At 28.7% G+C, this 19,709-nt stretch overlaps 3 protein-coding genes across 3 annotated transcripts; 2 read left to right on the plus strand and 1 right to left on the minus strand.

The window, feature by feature from the left end:
• Positions 1-1,559: 1,559 nt before the first annotated feature.
• Positions 1,560-7,621, minus strand: LOC124927218 (SPX and EXS domain-containing protein 1-like). Its single transcript, XM_047467591.1, has 14 exons — positions 7,521-7,621; positions 7,283-7,410; positions 7,108-7,211; positions 6,217-6,255; positions 6,024-6,116; positions 5,821-5,937; positions 5,297-5,392; positions 4,355-4,468; positions 3,627-3,680; positions 3,147-3,194; positions 2,540-2,690; positions 2,292-2,457; positions 2,080-2,149; positions 1,560-1,998 (listed from the first exon to the last, which is right to left on the minus strand). Exons 2-14 carry the CDS (start codon positions 7,368-7,370, stop codon positions 1,738-1,740), a joined length of 1,401 nt encoding a protein of 466 aa, XP_047323547.1. The 5' UTR covers positions 7,371-7,410; positions 7,521-7,621; the 3' UTR covers positions 1,560-1,737.
• A 6,553-nt stretch (positions 7,622-14,174) lies between these two features.
• On the plus strand, positions 14,175-15,028 carry LOC124924308 (putative F-box protein At1g67623). The gene is made up of 3 exons (XM_047464364.1): positions 14,175-14,275; positions 14,361-14,523; positions 14,627-15,028. The coding sequence occupies exons 1-3, from the start codon at positions 14,175-14,177 to the stop codon at positions 15,026-15,028; spliced, it is 666 nt and encodes a 221-aa protein (XP_047320320.1).
• Positions 15,029-17,357: 2,329 nt separating this feature from the next.
• Positions 17,358-18,208, plus strand: LOC124924309 (putative F-box protein At1g67623). Its single transcript, XM_047464365.1, has 3 exons — positions 17,358-17,464; positions 17,549-17,711; positions 17,807-18,208. Exons 1-3 carry the CDS (start codon positions 17,358-17,360, stop codon positions 18,206-18,208), a joined length of 672 nt encoding a protein of 223 aa, XP_047320321.1.
• The last annotated feature ends 1,501 nt before the right edge of the window (positions 18,209-19,709 follow it).

The following is a 19,709-nucleotide window of genomic DNA, read 5'->3' on the forward strand; positions in this document are numbered from 1 at the left end:
TCAAACACAATAACCAAAATATATCATTCATTTATCAAAATCATATATATTTAACAAACTAACCTAAATCTAATCTAAACAATAACAAATCTAAATCAAACTACCAAATAAATAATCTAAACTAGCATAAATCTAGATAATATAAACTAAAAGATAACAAATCTAAATCTAATACTCAACAAAAACAAAAAATAAAAAATAAATCACGGCAAAGAAGAACAAAAACAAATAACAAATAAAAAACTAACCTAGAATGGAGAAGAAGAAGAGGAGCGTCGGAGGCGGCTGCGCGGGAGAGAGAAAGGAGAGAGACGAATGAAAAAGAGAAGGGTTAGGATTTGTATTTATAAAGGTATTTACCGAAGGTGTTTCAATAAAACTTCGGTTTTGATTAATCTAAAAACCGAAGGTTTATTGAAAAACCTTTGGTAATAAGAATCACGGGATTTAATTTTTTTTTGTCTTTTTTTGGATGAGTCAAAACCGAAGGTTTATAAGATAAACCTTCGCAATTAACAATTTCAGGAAAAGGTAAAAACGAAAGGTCTTTAAATTACCTTCGCAATTAACTATTCTCCAACTTAGAATATTTTTTCAATTTTTTGGGATGAGTCGATTCCGACGGTTTAATGGAAAACCTTCGTATTTAAACATTTCAGGAAAGGTAAATCCGAAAATTTTTGGAATAACCTTCGCAATTAACCAACTCCCAACACTTAGAATTTTTTTTCATTTTTTGGAAATGTCAAAACCGAGAGTTATTTGCATAACTTTCGGTACTAATTAGTAAAACCGAAAGTTTTACACACCTCTCGGAATCTATTTTCAATAACGAAAGATTTGTTCCTCTCGGGATCAATTAGGAGAGTTTTATAAAACCTTCGGTAATTTATGTCGGTAAAGGTCATTTTTTTACCAGTGTAAATATTATTGAAGAATAACTTAATAATAAATATTTTTTGATAAAAAATGAAAACATTAAATTAAAATAAACTAGATGTTAGAGAACATAAACTTGTTACTGTAATTTAGAAAAAAAATATAAAGTAAATGTTTAAAAAAATTAAAGATAAAGTTTAATATTAATATAGTCAAAGGAGTTTGTGTTTTGTACTCTCCATCAAGTACTTTCTTCATTATTCCCATCCCCGGTACGATTTAAAATATCTGAATCCGATCATTGTTATTTTTATTCCCGATCCCTCTTCGGTCCGATTTAAAATATCCAAATCCGATTATTAGATACCTATAAATATCGGACATACGAAAACTCATTTTATCCCTAATAAAACTATAGAAAGAGCTAAGTCATTTTTTTTCTTTGAATGTAAAACATTTTTTTTATTGATCCACCTTAGCGGGAAGACGGACAATCATTATGGTTTAGGAATTCCTATTTAATTTGTAACTCAAAAATATATTGAGGGGCTTTATGGTTTAGGAATTGGTTTATTTCGAAAGATCTGAACAGATCGGGCGAGATTCATGTCTTTACTTCGTATTCGTATTGAGAAAAGTCAAGAAAAACAAAATTTGAATGTGAAGATTAGTTATACTTATTGTACACAGCTGATATAATATATAAGAATCAAAATAACAATATATCATCAATTGTTCCAAACAGGCACAAGTTTTTGCTAGTCTTTTCAATAATGATCAAGATAGCTTAAGATCAGGAACAAAGCAACTTCAGCCTTTTCATCTGCACATTCACAAAAATCCCCAAATCTCTCGATCTCATACATCGTGTTCATTAGCGACGAGCAATTTCTCTTCCTCCATTGAGATATCACTCATGGGAGTCTGCATGCTCGAAGACTTCGAGTTCATTCTATTCCATTCATTCTCTACTCGAAAAAATACCCATTGAAACCTACGGTATATTTCCAAGGCAGAAATCGTAAATACAGTCAAGTAGTTGTGTCGGAGATGAGCTGAAAGCTTATATGTCCATGTGCATCTCAATATCAAATTGCTTCCTATCACCCAGAAAAATACCTGCACAGACCATCCAAATATAAGATCAAACGGGTCATAACTTATAATTCATAATTCGATCTATTCTACTAAAAAAATTACCCATTTCCGGCCATATAGTATGTGGGAGACTGGAGACGATTTATTGAACTTGAAGATCCTGGTGAAGCAACTGGAAATAAAAGCAAAGAGGAGGTGGTTAGGAAATCATTAATCCAAAATGTTACAGGTTGTTTTTCAAACAAAATTTATATTTGTCAAAAACCACAATGATCTAGAAAATAACTTGTTTCATGTTCCAAATAGGTGAATACCTCAAGTCCCAATCCCGGGATACATCCCAATAGAAAGAGTATAAAGAGTTCAAAACTCCCGATAGAAGCCACAGAGGTCGATAAATACTTTTCCATTTATCAGGGAAGACATGGTATTTAAGTGCTGAGAGAAAAATCACAGGCACTGCAGTGGAGTATTTCAATGCTGAAGAAAAACCATAAGAGTAGTTGAATGGACATGTAAAATCAAGAACAAGAAAAGAAAAAAAGAAAAAATATGATCTTACCATTCAATAGGGTAGTTTTCTCCCTCGTGTCTGAATACTGTCGAAGACATTGGAAAAACCGGAAAATGTAGGGTAAAACAAGAACAATAGGGATTGCAACAGAGTGGCTTCCACAGACAGAATCAGCCTCAAACCATGCAATTGTAGCAACCTAATTAAAAACAAAACCAAAAGAATAAAACTTTAGTAATTGTGCTTCATATCAGGCTATCCTGTCTTAGGTTCAAATGGAGAAATTAAAAATACATTTACATCTAAATAATTGATAAGAAAATATTGTCCACAAAACTCAAGAACTTTCTGGGCTTTCCATATCTTGAACCCTTTCTTGGGGCTTGTTTGATGAAGGTAATCGAAATAACAAATAAGGTCAGATTATTATAAAGAAAGAAAAGCTCTTAGTGTCTACAGTCTATCTTTATAGCTAAGACTTAGTGTTTACAGTTTCAGTACGAGCAGTTTGAGATTTTCTAAGATATAGTACAAAAATGTAAAACACAGAATCTAGAAGTCAACTCTATACATAGGCTTGCAAGAAGAAGCAGTTTGGATCTGCTCCAAAAGTAGGAGAAGATATATGAGAAATTACAGATTATTAAACACTAACCTGTCTGTGGACCATTCTACAGACTGATCGTTCCAAATCTGAGAATACCTGTACAAAAGAATTCAAAATTGATTGTACAACACTACTAGTGGCATATAATCCAATTTCATCGCTGAAAAAAGAAAGTAACATGCATCAATAAAAACGGTTGTTTAGGGAGTCTTAGACTTAGTTTTGAAGAATACCCATGAAGATTTGCAATCAATCTTGTCTATTGAGTAAGCTTTTCCTAATAGATTTAGCTTTACAAGTTCTGTCTGCAAGCTTCAAATCCTCTGGAAAACTTATAAATTATTTACTATAATTCTGTCTCTGGTGTCTTCAGCAATGTCTCAACTCAATGACAGTTGAGCTATTAACATAAGAAAATGATGCATTCCAGTTAACCAGAGTCAATGCTGATGGTGAATTTTTTTTATGTGAGTAGCTAGCAACATAATTCGAAGACTGATGATTATTATGGGGCCATATGGAACATACCTTTGACATAGAGGTCAAAATATCAGCCAAGAAAAAATCAGCAAATGTTATTGCCTGTGAATAGATAAGAAAAGTTAAGATTATAGCAGACAAAGAAAGCTCAACATTCATAGCTAAATAAAAGAAAACGCATATAAAACATCAGCAAGAACTAATAAAGAATTATGAAAAATAGATTACTGCATTTGAAATACAACTAGCCAGTTTGATGAAGGCTTATTTGGATTTAATCTAAATAACCCCTTATCAGTTATCCAATCATCGATCACTCCATCAATCAAATCATCAACCAAACTACAAAATTACCATTCCTTTATTTCTTATAATATTTTAAATATTAAATACAAAAGGATATTTGAGTCATTTAACCTAAATAACCCCAAATAATATACTTTTCATCAAACATATTTTTTTCAAAACAATCAGATTGTTAAAAAAACCTACATCAAACAAGCTCTTGGTGTGTTGGATTAAGGAGTTTTCCTTGAGAACAGTCTTCCTCATTGCATGTATGAGGGAATATATTCGGAACATCCTCATTTGTTAACTAATACCACATTTTTTTACAATTGAACCCGGTTCACTTTGCATGCATTAGTACACTAACAGTGAAAAATATACATTATTAGACCAGAAAGGGAAAGAGACACCAACACAATAAAGTTCAGGAATTTATCTATAAAACCACTAAATAAATTAAAAAAAGTTGGGAACAATGATACACTTACTTGTAGGGGTAAAACGATCCGCCAGATTGTTCTCAGCAAAAAGTAGCGGGATGACAAATAAAAAATATCAAAGGGAAATATGATAAGAAATGCAGCAACAACATATAGAAACACCTGCCATTGCAACAAATGAAATGTAAGTTGAATATACAATAATACAAGAGAGAGAAGAAGAAAATGGATGTGCATTCTTGCCATTTGAAACCCATGTAGGAAGTAGCTATGGTTTTATGCCATCAACTATGTTTTCAGGTTTGGGAAAATATCTAAACTAGAGCTCCTTGGTTCAAATTTTCTGAACAGCACTGTTATCTTATTTTTCCTCTCTTGATAAGTAGTCTTCTTACAAAGAAAGGTATGTTATCTTATTAGAAATCTAGGATTAGTGAACAAATTCATATGAGAAAGGAATGGCCTAATCCTGAGATGAGAAAACCAAATTCAACCATTTCCTATTCAACATAATGCCTATACACAATACATCCACTATTTATATCTAACTTCTTTCATTTACTAACACCAAACTATTGTATCCCTAAACCAACTCCCCCACAATTCATTATAGTAGCTGAATCTTTTTGTAGAGCTGTTGAACACAAGTAAAGTATGAGTAACATAATGATCGCGTTTTGGAAAGTGTGGAGCTTTTCTGCCTGACTCATGCATCTTTCTTACAATGAATTAGTAACAATAATTGGCTTGGACAGAGATAATATTCATGCCAAAATAGCTTTTCCAACAATGCCGAATTATTATTTCTTATTCATCATTAGTGTGCACATAACAATGTGAATCCCTCACAAAACTATTTGCAGCTAGTTGATTTCGTCATGAAAAAATATACAACAAATAAGATTTTGACAGGTAAAATGTAATGTTATTTCATGTGAAAAAAACAAAATTAAATCAGTCACTTATGGGAAAAGGAGGCATCTATTACACTGGTTGGAAGGCAGCCAAATTAACTTCACCATGAGAATAGAAATATAGGTAGGCTGTCATGCTTGTTGGAACAATTATCGTCATCCACGTAGCACACTGCAATACCCCACAAGATCAAAAGATATTTCAGAACATGCAATTTGACATAGATCAAATGATACATGAAGAAAATTATAGTTTCATTTTCAGTAGTGCAGAACACACCAAAAAAAAAGGGTTCTAATCTGATATGTGCCCAAACACGAGCCATTGTGCAGCTAATATAAGAAGCCTAAAATTGGGAAAACAAACCAACTAGTAAAGATCACTTGGTACAAATAAACCCATTGTTCATATGTATTTTCTCTAGCACACAAATGAACTATATAATGAAGAGCATGGATTAATATTCTAGTAGTATCAGTGTATCACCTACCGTTCACTGATATTAAGAGCATTAGACCACAAAGTGCAGACGTAATAAAAAATGACAGGAATCAAAGAAGACAAAGGAGATAGAGAACAAGAAAAATGAAAGAACCCACCTTCCATATTTCTCTATGAGTAAGGTGAGTCTGGTCAATGTCAAAAATTTTAGCATAACCAATATTAGACTGAGCAAATACCCATAGATTTACTCCCCAAAGCCAAACCATCAAAGTCTGAACAAATCAAAGACAAACAATCAATAAAAAGACGCATCTGGAAACAAGAAAAAGAAAGATCACTTGACGTTTAGTAACTTTACCACAAGAAGAAGAGGATTATAATATAAGAAGGCCTCGTAAAGAAATAAATCCCGCACGTCTATACTCATTCTCATAACTGAATCCCATCCTATCTGCATTATTTTAAACATAAAACAAAACATTAGTGATTACAGGAGCAAATCCATCAGATGACACCCATAATAAACGATAGTATCAAGGTCAAAGTCCAACCTTCAAGCAAGTGAGGCCCCAAAAGAAAAACAATATTACCTGGACAAAAAGAATAGAAGCAAATTTGTCAAGACAAAGACAAATATGCCAAATATTAACAACCTCAACCACAAAATAAAACAGAAGAGGAATTAGTACATGAACTCAATTACAGTTCACTTATAGCTTGAACATATTGATTAGATATCTCCCAGCTTTTCATGAAAATGAATTATGTAAAATAATTGAAAAACTACCCCTTGTAAATTGTTGAGAATTACAACAAGGGAGCAACATCAGTATTAAAAATTGATATTCAAATAATAATTTCATGTCAAATTGACAACACTTACACATGTATCTGCATTTTAACTACTTAAAACAGAGTGGTCTCAAACCAAGCTCAACTCAATAAAATGTAATTAAACAAAACTAATTGATGATATCATGCAACAAATAGTAGTTATGATTTCTTTCATTATCCATTTGACTTCAAAACCCACAATCAAGATAATAACAATACTTTCAGCATGAATTTGTTTCTCTCTTCCATGTTCTTTCTCTACTATTTTATCTTCTTTCGAAAAGATTTTTTTGTACAAAATCTAATATATATTAGCAGAAAGAACAAGTCTTTTGTGTCTCACTTTGCTTTGAATATGCTTCACAGTTAATTACTCCCAAAATGAACCAATTCACAACTAGTTCATCTCTAAGACTCTATCCAACATCTCTGCATACAAGTAACCATTCTATACTTCTCTAGGTTTGTTAGAAGAGGGAGGTAAATATGGGATTGAAGTGAATTGGGTACCACTATAAAGGAAAAGTATCAAGAATTAAGTACTGCAGCTAAAAAAAATGAAAATTTCGGCACAAAATTGATCTGGGAAAGGCGAATATGAGCAAAACCTTCAATCTCCAAAGCAGAATAGGAGATGGTAATATGGCAGCAGTGCTCAACTGAGCGGTGACCCCTTTCATTTCCGACTCTTCGGCACCAGCTTCCAACTCGTCTAAGCCAAAAATGAGATTTATTAAAATCAAATTAACTAAAAAAAAAAGATAAAGGTTTGTTTTCTCGTACCAAGACCATATACAACAGCTCTGCTCCCAGATTTACGGAGATGAGGGCTTCTAACAGGAGCTGTCACCAAGCCCCCTCCTCCAAACATAGAAGAGTGCAAATGGAGACTGGTTATCAACTTATGAAACCTGCAAGAAATCAGGAAAGATGCGACGAATTGAGATAGAGATCTGAGATGAAAGAAGGGATTATCAGATCCTTTGAGAGGAAGATTCAATTGATTGAAAAAAGATGAAACCTTGTTGCGAAAGCGTGTCATGAAATGCCCACCCTGTTCGTTGGATCTGGCGCCGGAAAGAGAGTTCTGTTTATATATTTGCTCATTTGGAGATCAAGATCAAAATTTGATTTTCTCAATTATTAAATATATATATATATATTTAAGAAATTGTCAAATAAATAAATAAATTATCTTAAATCCACACCTTCAACGACCACTTATACTATGATTCATAGGCAGGTTAACTATGATGGATCTAGGCTTGGACGAGGGACTACAAGGAGAGTTGCCAGTAGGGATGTCAATGCGTGGCCGTAAACCAAATTCATGCGCGTATTTCCCGGACAAGGTCGGAAATGGATAAATCGAATTCGGAGCGTAAAATTTAAATACATGGTTTAAGTTCGGACACTTAAACCTATACTTTGATGTAAATAAAATAATATATATATTAACAAATTTAATAATATTTGTCCGATCAATTACACTACGATTATAATTCTATACGTTTTCAAACAGAAATCTAGAACTTTTATAATTTATTAAATTTTAAAACTATTTTTTTTAATCCCCAATTTTGTTATTAATATATATATATATATATATATATATATATATATATAAAAGAAATTGTCAAAATAAGTAAATAAATAAAAGACAGAATCAAAATACAGAAACTAGTCACATACACAAATATCTATTGAGGCTCACTTGTTTGTTTCAGCCCACTCCTCCGAAAATATTATTTAATCGGTAGAAAGTAACATTATCTTTTAATTTTATAAATTTGTTTAATAAAGTCAACATAACATATGATATGATTCATAAGGTGTAATTTGTTTGGTTTGGTTATTCTTTTACCCAAAAATTCATTTTAACGGTTGGTGTCGGTTTTTCAAAATCTTTATCCGTCGGTTGACGGTTAAATGTCAGTTCGGTTTAGTGGGTTATAAAATCGGTTCGGTCGATTTATCATTTTAATTGTTTGAAAATTAACAAATATATATAAGGTAATAAATTAAAGAATGAGAAAATTAGTGAGTTTTAATTCATATATATATAATATAATTTTAAAAAATAATTAATTAAGTTTTATAATAAAATTCTAATAAATTAAATAATAAAATAATTATTTAACTTAAAAAAATATAGGTTAGAATATTAATAAAATCAAAATGAGTTTAAGAAAAAAAAATATTAAATATACAAAATAATAAATATGTAGGTCAAGATTTGAATCATTAAAAAACCACAAGTTCATCATTTAACAATATGCTAGAAGGACACACATTTATAAATATATCAAAAACATTTTATATACTGTTGGTCGGTTAAACTGTCGGTTTTTATTATATAAATCGTGACTCGAACCGGCCATGGTCACTACAGAAAATTATGAATCGGTCAAAACTCAATTCGATCGGTTTATAATTTTTCGATCGGTTTTTTTTATCAATTCCCATCTAGGCTTGAAGCAGAGGCAACAAGGAGAGTTGCAAGGAGGAATGACATTGCGTGCCCAAAAACCAGATTCATGTATGTTTCCTCCATAGGATTGGAAATGAATAATTCAAATAGAATTTCGGATAAGGGGAAAGGAGTAAAACCGAAATACATAGATTCAAATACAGTAAATCTTGGTTGATAATTGCACTTTTAAACATAAACCCTATTCATAAATAAAAATGACTCATATATTTAATTATGTATATTTTATTATATACTTTTAATTAGAACATGTATTTCTCTAACTAATTATGTTCATTAATATATATTAGGAAATTTAAATTTTATTAAAAAATTGTTATAAACATACAAGATATTAAACAAGAGAGATAACAACAAGAGAATGTATTTTTTTTATCAAGGGATACTTTTATAATGTTCCTATGTGTTCTATTTATAGTACTAGATACATAGAAACCAAAGGTCTTCATAATGATAGAATATGAAAACCAATAGTCTTACACAATTACATCCATTAATTATATTACATTTATAATAAAAATAAAATAGTTTAATAATTTTAATATATTGTAACCCCGAGAATGGTCTCTTCCTCAGTTTAGCACGTGTTTAGATGACACGTAGCAATACGGGGACGTCCGAGGTGACTCAAGATTCGATGCGTTTTATCCTTGATTTGCGAGCTAGACATCTTTTTAAAAGAAATGATTTTGAAAATATCTGGGAGCTTTGAAATTAATCATGTAAAAATAATTAATTTTATTCAAATGTTAATAATCTGGGGATCAAATAATAATTTGATTAAAACCCGGTTTAAATTAATCAAACATAATTAATTTAAAAAATTATTTATTTGAAAATAGAGTCGCCAAATGATTCTAGAAAATCAGTAAAAGTACGTGTATAAACGTACTTTATACCAAAGTTTCGATAAAGGGTTCGATTTTTTGTTACGCTCGGGAAATAGCTTTCGCTCTATGTCATCTGCGCCCGTCAAATAACGGTTTTATTTTTTAAAGCAAAGTCTAGCTATTACAAGATTTATTTATAACAATTATTTCATTTAGTAGTCTGAGGGTCCTAAACAAGGATATGTTTAGATTATGTAAATAATTATACAAAATTATTTAAAATGGCTTACCTACGATTGCGTTGATATAAGATTACGTAAAAACCCTGAAAAATATCATAAAAGTTTAGAAAATATCCCGAAAATATTTAAATATCAATTTCTGACCTTTCGAGATTATTTAAAAATGGATTAGGGTTCCAAAATTATAAAAATAATTTTAGATTTTGAAAACTAGAACCAAATAGGCCTTAGGACTAGGGATAGCAGTGGGGCGGGGAATGCATTTACCATCCCCGCCCCATTCGTTTTTTTTCGGTTTCGGGGAATCCCGCGGGACACCTTTATTAAAATATTAAAAAAAAAAATAAAATAATTATACAATAAAATTATATAAACGGATTTTTTAATATAAAATATATTGTAATATAGTAACATTTTATATAATTATAAAGAAATAAATTTACTACTCTTATAAAATATAGTTAATAAAAAAATATATTGGTGATTTAATATACTTAATTATGTTTATAGAGTTCGGGGAAGAATCGAGGTAAAATCGGGGCGGGGGACACAAATACCATTCTTGCCCCATCCCCGTTCGGTTTCAGGGAAAAATCGTCCCAAACGGGGAAATTTAGTTCAGTTTGCGGGGCAGTTTCAAATTGTCATCCTTACTTAGGACTAGAGTCCTAGGGTCTGGGTCTGTTTATGACGATTTAGGCTCGGATGAGCTCGATCTATACTACGAAGGTCTAGATTAGGTCTCGGGATGTAGGGGTCGAGGGACCAGAGGGCTCGGTCCTAGGGTTCATGAGGCTCGGTCCTGAATTCAAGTTGTTCGGTCCTAGGTTTGGGAGGCTCGATCCTATGTTTAGTTTTCTCGGTTGTGGACCTGGTAGGCTCGGTCCCAGGTCAGACCTCTCGGTCCGAGGTTAAAAATACCGGTCGGATTCCTTGGTCCTTTTTTAAGAACACCAGTCCTAAGTCTCAATCCTAACTCAAGAGCATCGGTCATTCGTCTCAGTCTTAACTCAAGAACATCGGTCATTGGTCTCGGTCCGAACCGAGGATCCTCGGTCCTAATTCTTGGTCCAAGGCTAAGAACCTCGGTCCTTTGTCTTAGTCCAAGAGGACCGAGTGTTCTTGAATTGGTTAAGAATTAAATGTCTTATATCTTTTGATACAGATCATGAAATCATTATCATTAAGTTGCAATCAACTCATATGATTGTGGGGATTAAAAGCCCTAACCTTAATCACAATCAATCGTTTTTGATCAAAATTTGGGATCTTTTGAATTAGGCCATCTCATGGCCTAATTTTGTTCCAGTAGCAGATTTACAGACTGAAATTCAAAGTTTATTTTTCAAAAAAATTGGTTGGATCAAACATGATTGGAATGATGAAATAATGATTTGGAAATCATCCTAACATGTTTACAAACATGTTAGGCAACTAAATGATTCAAAATTAAAGCTTAAAAGCTCAAGAACATCAATTCCAAAAAATCGATATTTTCAAACCAAGCTTTTGTTTTTTCGTTTTAAGTTGATTTGATCAAATATTTTTCAACAAAAAGTTCATACATCATCTAGGGAGTCATTCTAAACAAAGAAAACACAAATTGAACCCCTAGAACAGATTAACCCGATAAAACTTTGAAAAATTTTAATTTTCAATCACAAATTGAAATATAGTGGACCTGGAAGCTTACTATCAATTGGAGAACACTAAAATGAAGTGATAGAAGCTTTCCCGAAGTCTGGATCAAAACTTTGATCGCAATAGAAGATTTTTACAAAAATCAGTTTTGAAACGTCGAAATTCTTGATTTAGACGTGATATGTGATTTTGTTTGATGGATTAGAAGTTTATCACCTAGTGAGTATTTATACTCAGCTAGGTCGGTCAATCGAAGTCGAATTTAACTTCGATTTGGCTATCGGAGTTGTTCTTCTCCGTTTCTTATTCAACTTCGGCAGCCTAGCTAGGGGATAGCTTTTGATTTTGCAGACTATGGGAAATGATGACAGGGAGGAGACGAGCACATTGTTAAATTTTGGAGGGATAAGGATGATTGTAGGCGGAGATAAGGCTTCTGGAAGAAACTTCGGCGTCAGTCGCGTTTCTAGTGATCCCCTGCATCGACGAAGAAGACGGATCAAAACGACGTGGTTTCGTTTAACCAAAACGCGATTTTTGAGCATTCCGTCTGCGTCTAGGCGTTTTTAGCTAATGGGGTTGACGTCCCGTTAGTTGATTCCGTGTGGACCAGGCGTGCGTGCTTCCACTACAGCAGGGAGCGTGACGACTTTCTAGGCGCTGGATAAAAATTCAACGCTAATCTGATGACCCAGAATTTTGCTGCAACAATTAAACATAATTTCGACTACACAATATTATCAGTTTACATTTTAATAAAAGAGTTATTTGAAATCAAATTTTAATCCCTTTCTTGCATTTTTGTTTTAAAAAAATATTATTGAAAATATAATAAAAATTATATTCATTATTTTTATTTTTAGGAAATTATTTAATTGTTTTAAGCCATAAGTTACATAATTTATGTTTAAAATTATAATTAAATAATTTGAACCCTTTTTGAGTTTAATTTAGGTAAAATAAATACAATATTTTAACCTCAAATTAATTTTGAATTTTTATTTAATTTTTCTAATTGAGATTTAATTAATTATCATAATAATTAATCCTAATTTGATTTTTAATTAATTTTTAGATTATTTTAAATTTAAAATTCAAAATATTATTTTAATATTATTATAATTTAATAATATTATTTGTAAATTAGGGTATTTGAAATTTTTATGCTTTTATATATATATATATATATATATTTATATATATATATTTATATTAGAATTAGGTTAATTCTGTAATGATGGGCGCCAAAGTTACATCTTATATAATAATTAGGAATTTTAAAAAAAATATATTCAATTTGGATCCCCTGCGTCTACGAAGAAAACGGATCAAAACGACGTCGTTTCGTTTAACCAAAACGCGATGTTTGGGCATTCCGTCCGCGTCTAAGCGTTTTCAGCTAATGGGGTTGACATTCCGTTAGTTGATTCTGTGTGGACCAGGCGCGCGTGCTTCCATTACAGCGGGGAGCGTGGCGACTTTCTAGGCGTTGGATAAAAATTCAACGCTAATCTGATGACCTAGAATTTTGCTGCAACAATTAAACATAATTTCGACTACACAATATTATCAGTTTACATTTTAATAAAAGACTTATTTAAAATCAAATTTTAATCCCTTTCTTGCATTTTTATTTTTTAAAAAATATTATTAGAAATATAATAAAAATTATATTCATTATTTTTATTTTTGGGAAATTATTTAATTGTTTTAAACCATAAGTTACCTAATTTATGTTTAAAATTATAATTAAATAATTTGAACCCTTTTTTAGTTTAATTTAGGTAAAATAAATACAATATTTTAACCTCAAATTAATTTTGGATTTTTATTTTATTTTCCTAATTGAGATTTAATTAATTATTCCTAATTTGATATTAATCAATTTTTAGATTATTATAAATTTAAAATATTATTTTAATATTATTATAATTTAATAATATTATATGTAAATTAAGGTATTTGAAATTTTTATGATTTAATATATATATATATATATATATATATATATATATATATATATTAGAATTAGGTCAATTCAAATGATGGGCGCCAAAGTTACATCTTATATAATAATTAGGAATTTAAAAAATATATATATTCAATTTGACTGAATTTTATAAAAGGAAAGAAATAGAGAAATATATAATTTTTATATATCAATATTATAAGATTATTTTGAAGTTAACTAAAGTTATTTGATGCAATACAAAAAAAAATATATGAATTATATATCCAGGAATTCAAAATTTTATATTAAAAGTTGGTTTATTTATAAATACTAATAAATGGAAAGTAAGTTTCCAAAATTATGATGGGAGTATCTAAATAAACTAATTACCTATATATTTCTAACAAATTCACTTATATTCCTAATTAACTCAAATATTTATATACTTCCATATATATATATATATATATATATACACTTGTAGTTAGGAAATATATTTCTCTTCTTGTATCAAAACATCATGAACACACATATTCTTTCTATCCCTGATGATTTGATAATCAACGTTTTAGCTTTCTTAGGTGGTTCCTCACATTCTGAATTGCTTAAGGCAAAAACCATGTAAGTATCAAGATGCACAATCGATCTCTATTTCTCTTTTAGTTTCTTATTTGATCTTTATTTTTAGTATCTTAATTTATTGCAGTTGTAAAACTTTTAATCGGTTATCTCAAGACGACTATATTTATGAAAGAGTGTCTTTACAAGATATAGATGTAGTTTCATGGCACATAAATAAAGAGCAATCTATATTCTTGGAAAGATGCGCAAATTCTCATAATTCAGAAGCCTTGTATAGGAATGGAGTGGTATGTTTCTATATTATCTCAATCTTAATTATTATTTCTATACCTTTTTCAAGTCTTCTTATTTGTTTTTATATGTTATTTGTGCGTGTATATATATATATAGGTGGAATATTTTAGCGGTAAAAATTATAAGTTAGGGTTGGAATATATTGAAAAGGCAACAAATTTAGGACACGTTGGAGCACTCTATGTATTTGGTGTTATCTCACTATTTGGAAATAGTGAACTGATGAAGAAAGGAGTGGAGATTCTAAATCATGAAATGCTTAAAGGAAAATTGTGGAAGTGTCGAGGAGAGTTGATCGAGATAATCAACAAGTTGTGGGTGAATATCCCTATTAGCATGAAGAATGTTGTCGTTTGTTGCTCAATCCACAACGATAATCAAAAAAAGTGGAAATCAACATGGCCCGTTAATGATAACGATGATTACGTTGAATGTGAGGCGTGTAAATGTGACAGGGAACTCGATTACTTGAGGCCTTGTATTGGTATTAATCGTTAAGTTTTGAAATATTTTTTAGAAACATGGAATATGCAAATATATCTAGTAGCATTAATGGTAGAAAAGGTTTAAGTTTGATTTTTTTTCTCTTTCACCAACATTTGTATGAAGTTGGAATTAATGTTTTTAATATATAAGTTTTTGATATGATATTATGTTTTCTTTTACAATACAAATATTTAATACTTTGTAACTAAATAATCTTATAAATATCTAATCTTTTCATAAAAACAATGTCTAATATTAATATTTAAATTTTAAGTTTGATCAAAATCATCTTAAAAAAATAAATATAAGAACATTTTTAAAATAATAAAAGCATGCTTGATTTATGTGAAATCTTGATTCTGTCCCGGTTCGGTCTAGAACTGACCGGTTTAGTGTTAATAGATAAACCATAAATCAGCACAGAACCACATGGTCGGTCAGGTTAATTGATTAAGCCTTGTTTGGTTTGGGTTTATTACATATTTAGTTCATTTTCGATCTAAAATGCCTTTAACTATTTTAGAAAAATCTAAAACAAAATATATAAAATGGTTAGAAATAATGTTTTACATTGTATGAAATAAAAAGATTCTGGATTTGGGTTATTTGAATGTTTTATATCATTTTACCTATATTCATGTGTTTATAATTTATATTTCAGATATCTAAAAATTATAACAAAATTTATGGGATAATCTTGAAATTATTTCTGATTTTCTGTGTATTCACTTTAATTTTTAAAATATTTTCAGTTTTTGATCATTTTCGAACTTTTTATTAACACGTAAGTTCATAAACTATTTTCTAATAAGCTATTTAGTGTACGACAAACTATGAAAGCATTATTTTGGAATTTAATTATGCATAACTCCTTTTGAGCTAGAATAGGAATGAACTTTATTTTGAAGCACACTTGATTTAGGTTTTTTTCAAATAAAGTAGTATAAAAATGTGATTATGTTCAAAATCTAGCAATTTCGTAGTCTTTATCGGACTAGCATGCATGTCACAACGCGATGTCATTTCCCGCGCATAACTAAGCACGAAACTAAAAAATAATCTCTCAAAAAAAAACTAAAGCTAAAGATTTAAAAGACTAAAAAACTTAAAAAGAAAAGTTAAAATGTCAAAGGCTTACACTAAAATTCTTTTATAATTTTTCAAATAGTTAAAATAGGTGGTCACTCATAAAAGAATCTTATATAAAATTTTGAAGTCTGTAAAGGGGTTTGATTCTAGGTCGTACAATAATGTTTATTTCATTTGTGTTTATTTTTAAATAATTCAAAACTTAATTAATTTGAAATTGACTGACAAAACAATGTTTTTAAAAATAATTATTTATTTTAATAATGTGAAGTGAGCTCATATATAAATTTGTATAAATCAAATATTGGAATAATTTTAAAATTATAAATTGTGGTATAAAAAATAGTGTCTACACCATTATTATATATTATTATTTAATATTCTTAATAATATATTTTAAATATTTAATGAGATATTGATTTAATATATAAAAGTTGATTATAATATATTTTATTATTAGTATTTATTTTAAAAAAAATATTATTAATTGATTGTATATAAAATAAATAGATACAGTTGTTTTAATTATTAATTTTAATAATATATAAATAAATTTAAATATATATCCAAAATAAAAATAAAAATACAACTTAATATATAAATAGATAATATAATTTCGGTTCCCTTCTTAAGGAAGAAAGAAACATGATCCTATTAAAGAATTTACAGTCATGAAAACAGGTATTAATAAATTAAATTCACAAAATTTGATTAGAATACTTAACAAGATAATAGGAATTATATAGTTAAAATAAAATAAAAGGAATTCTAAATATTCTAAAAAATTGGGTTATTTAAATAATAATTTTTCATTCAGAATTTGGAATATGTAAACAAAATTATTGATTCCTAATTAACTCAACTATTTATATATATATTTCCATAAATTAGAACATATATTTCTCTAACTAATTATCTTCATTAATATATACTAAGAAATTTAAATTTTATTAAAAATATATATATATATATATATATATATATATATATATTAAAATTAGGTTTATTTAAATAATAATAAATTCAAAAATTAAATTTTCAAAATTAGAATTGGGAATATCTAAACAAACTCACTTATATTTCTAACTAACTCATCTATATATTCTTAACTAACTCAAATATTTATATATTTCCATATATATATATATATATATATATATATATATATATATATATATATATATATATATATATATATATATATATATATAGTTAGAAAGTATATTATTAATTCTTATCATATCAAAACACCATGAACACACATACACATATTTTATCGATCCCTGATGAATTGTTAATCAATGTTTTAGCTTTCTTAGGTGCTTCCTCGTATTCTGAATTGCTCAAGGCAAAAACCATGTAAGTATAAACATGCACAATCAATCTATTTCTCTTTTTATTTTCTTATTTGATCTTCAATTTTATTATCTTAATTTATCGCAGTTGTAAAACTTTTAATCAGTTATCTCAAGACGACTATATTTATGAGAGAGCATCTTTACAAGATATTGATGTAGTTCCATGGCAGAAAAATAATGAGCAATCTATATTCTTAAAGCGATGCACAAACTCTCACAATTCAGAAGCTTTGTATAGACATGTAGTGGTATTTCTATATTAACTCGATCTTAATTACTGTTTTTTATAAATTTTATTCATCTTCTTATTTGTCTTTATATGTTATTGTGCATGTATATATAGGTGGAATATTTTAGCGGTCGAGATTATGAGATAGGGTTGGAGTATCTTGAAAAGGCAAAAAAATTGGGACACGTCGGAGCACTTTATGTATTTGGTATTATCTCTTTGTTTGGAAATAGTGAATTGAAGAAGAATGGGGTAGAGATTCTAAATCATGATATGCTCAAGGGAAGATTGTGGAAGTGTCGAGGAGAGTTGATTGAGATCATCAATAAATTGTGGACGAACATACCTCCTAATATGAAGAATGTTGTCGTTTGTTGTTCAATTCACAACGATAACCAAAAAAATTGGAAATCAACGTGGCCTGTTAATGATTGCGATGATTATGTAGAATGTGAGGCGTGCAAATGCGATAGGGAACTCGATTATTTGATGCCTTGTATTGATATTCGACGATGAATCATTTGACATTTTAAAGTTTTAGAATATCGTTGTTTAGAAATAGAGAATTTATAATACTTTGGAATATTCTTAAATAGGGTCAACGGTAGAAATTGTTTAAATTTTTTAATTTGATTTTTATTTCTCTTTCACCAACATTCTTATAATAGTATGTCTTAAGTCTTAACTAATACATATGATTCATATGCTCAAGTGAAAAGTGTTTAACTAAAATAGTGTCTTTTAAACTAATAAATAAATATATATATATATATAATAATAATAATTAATAATTAATTAAGCAAAAATAAATTACCTGGTACATTTTAATTATTTTAATATTTTATTTTTTTTCACTTAAATTATTTTTTAATTCATCAATTACTTTTCTGTTAATATTTTGGTTAAACATACGTTATTATTTTATATATATTATCTTTAATCATTATTTTTTATATTTATATATATAATTATTAAATCTTTTATATATAAATAAAATATTTATAATATATATATATATATCCTTTATCATTAATTTTATATTATATATACTATTAAATCTCTTTTATATATACATAAAATATATAATTTATTTTTATCTATATCAATATTTATATATATATAATATAAAATTGATATATATAATATGAGAAGGGATAAAGAGAGAGAATTTGGTGAGAGAATTTGAAAATGTAAAAGTGTGGGAGGAAAGAGAGAAAAAAGAGAAATCATTTGATTTTTTTAGCGAACAAGATTATACCAAGTCATTCCCTCACCAAATTCCCTCACCTAATCATTTCTCATCTAATATATTATATAAAATTGATATATATATATAAGAGATTTAATAATTATATATATAAATATAAAAAATTAACATTTAAAAATATAATATATATATATATATATAATATTTAGGCAGCCAAAAAATTTAGGAGAGGGTCAATGATGATATTTTCTTAAAATTTGATAAGGGATTTGTTTTAAAAATCAATTTGAAAACTAAAAATATATAATTGAACAATTTGATTGGTCATCCAACTAATTTGCCCTAGATTATATGATTTATTGTTTAATTCTCACATAGGAGGGAGAGAATAGATATATCATTAAATTAGGTACTCATTTAAATCAATATTTACAAAAATATTTTTATTTTAAAAAAAAAATTTATTGGCTAATAACTAGTAACTGGAGTGGAGTCGTATTGGGTAGTTATTGAAAAATTTGGATTGATGCGACTAATTTAAAAAACCTACATAATTGAGTTATCATCCCAATTATTTATTGAATAACGTCTTTATTTTTATTTTATTTGTGTGCTCAAATTTTCATCATTTTTTTTAATATAATGGATCTTAAAAAAAATATATTTAAATGAGAACCTTTTTTATTATTTCTGTCAGGATCAAATAAACATTTAAAAGAAATTTTGATCTTTTGCACCAAGCCTTGTAATTTAAGTTAATTTAAAACTTAAACTCAAAATCTTTATATCCTCCAATTCTCAAAAGAATCT

This window comes from Impatiens glandulifera, chromosome 2 (genome assembly GCF_907164915.1).
Source record: "Impatiens glandulifera chromosome 2, dImpGla2.1, whole genome shotgun sequence".
Classification (NCBI taxonomy): domain Eukaryota; kingdom Viridiplantae; phylum Streptophyta; class Magnoliopsida; order Ericales; family Balsaminaceae; genus Impatiens; species Impatiens glandulifera.

Excerpts from the sequence above, each read along its gene's own strand:
- LOC124927218 (XM_047467591.1), bottom strand. The coding sequence starts at position 7,370 with ATGTTTGGAGGAGGGGGCTTGGTGACAGCTCCTGTTAGAAGCCCTCAT. Across the intron at positions 5,393-5,820 it reads CTCATAGAGAAATATGGAAG|TGTGCTACGTGGATGACGAT; the intron begins GTGGGTTCTTTC and ends GGGGTATTGCAG. Across the intron at positions 2,691-3,146 it reads GTAGAATGGTCCACAGACAG|GTTGCTACAATTGCATGGTT; the intron begins GTTAGTGTTTAA and ends GTTTTTAATTAG.
- LOC124924308 (XM_047464364.1), top strand. The coding sequence starts at position 14,175 with ATGAACACACATATTCTTTCTATCCCTGATGATTTGATAATCAACGTT. Across the intron at positions 14,276-14,360 it reads TTGCTTAAGGCAAAAACCAT|TTGTAAAACTTTTAATCGGT; the intron begins GTAAGTATCAAG and ends AATTTATTGCAG. Across the intron at positions 14,524-14,626 it reads CCTTGTATAGGAATGGAGTG|GTGGAATATTTTAGCGGTAA; the intron begins GTATGTTTCTAT and ends ATATATATATAG.
- LOC124924309 (XM_047464365.1), top strand. The coding sequence starts at position 17,358 with ATGAACACACATACACATATTTTATCGATCCCTGATGAATTGTTAATC. Across the intron at positions 17,465-17,548 it reads TTGCTCAAGGCAAAAACCAT|TTGTAAAACTTTTAATCAGT; the intron begins GTAAGTATAAAC and ends AATTTATCGCAG. Across the intron at positions 17,712-17,806 it reads CTTTGTATAGACATGTAGTG|GTGGAATATTTTAGCGGTCG; the intron begins GTATTTCTATAT and ends ATGTATATATAG.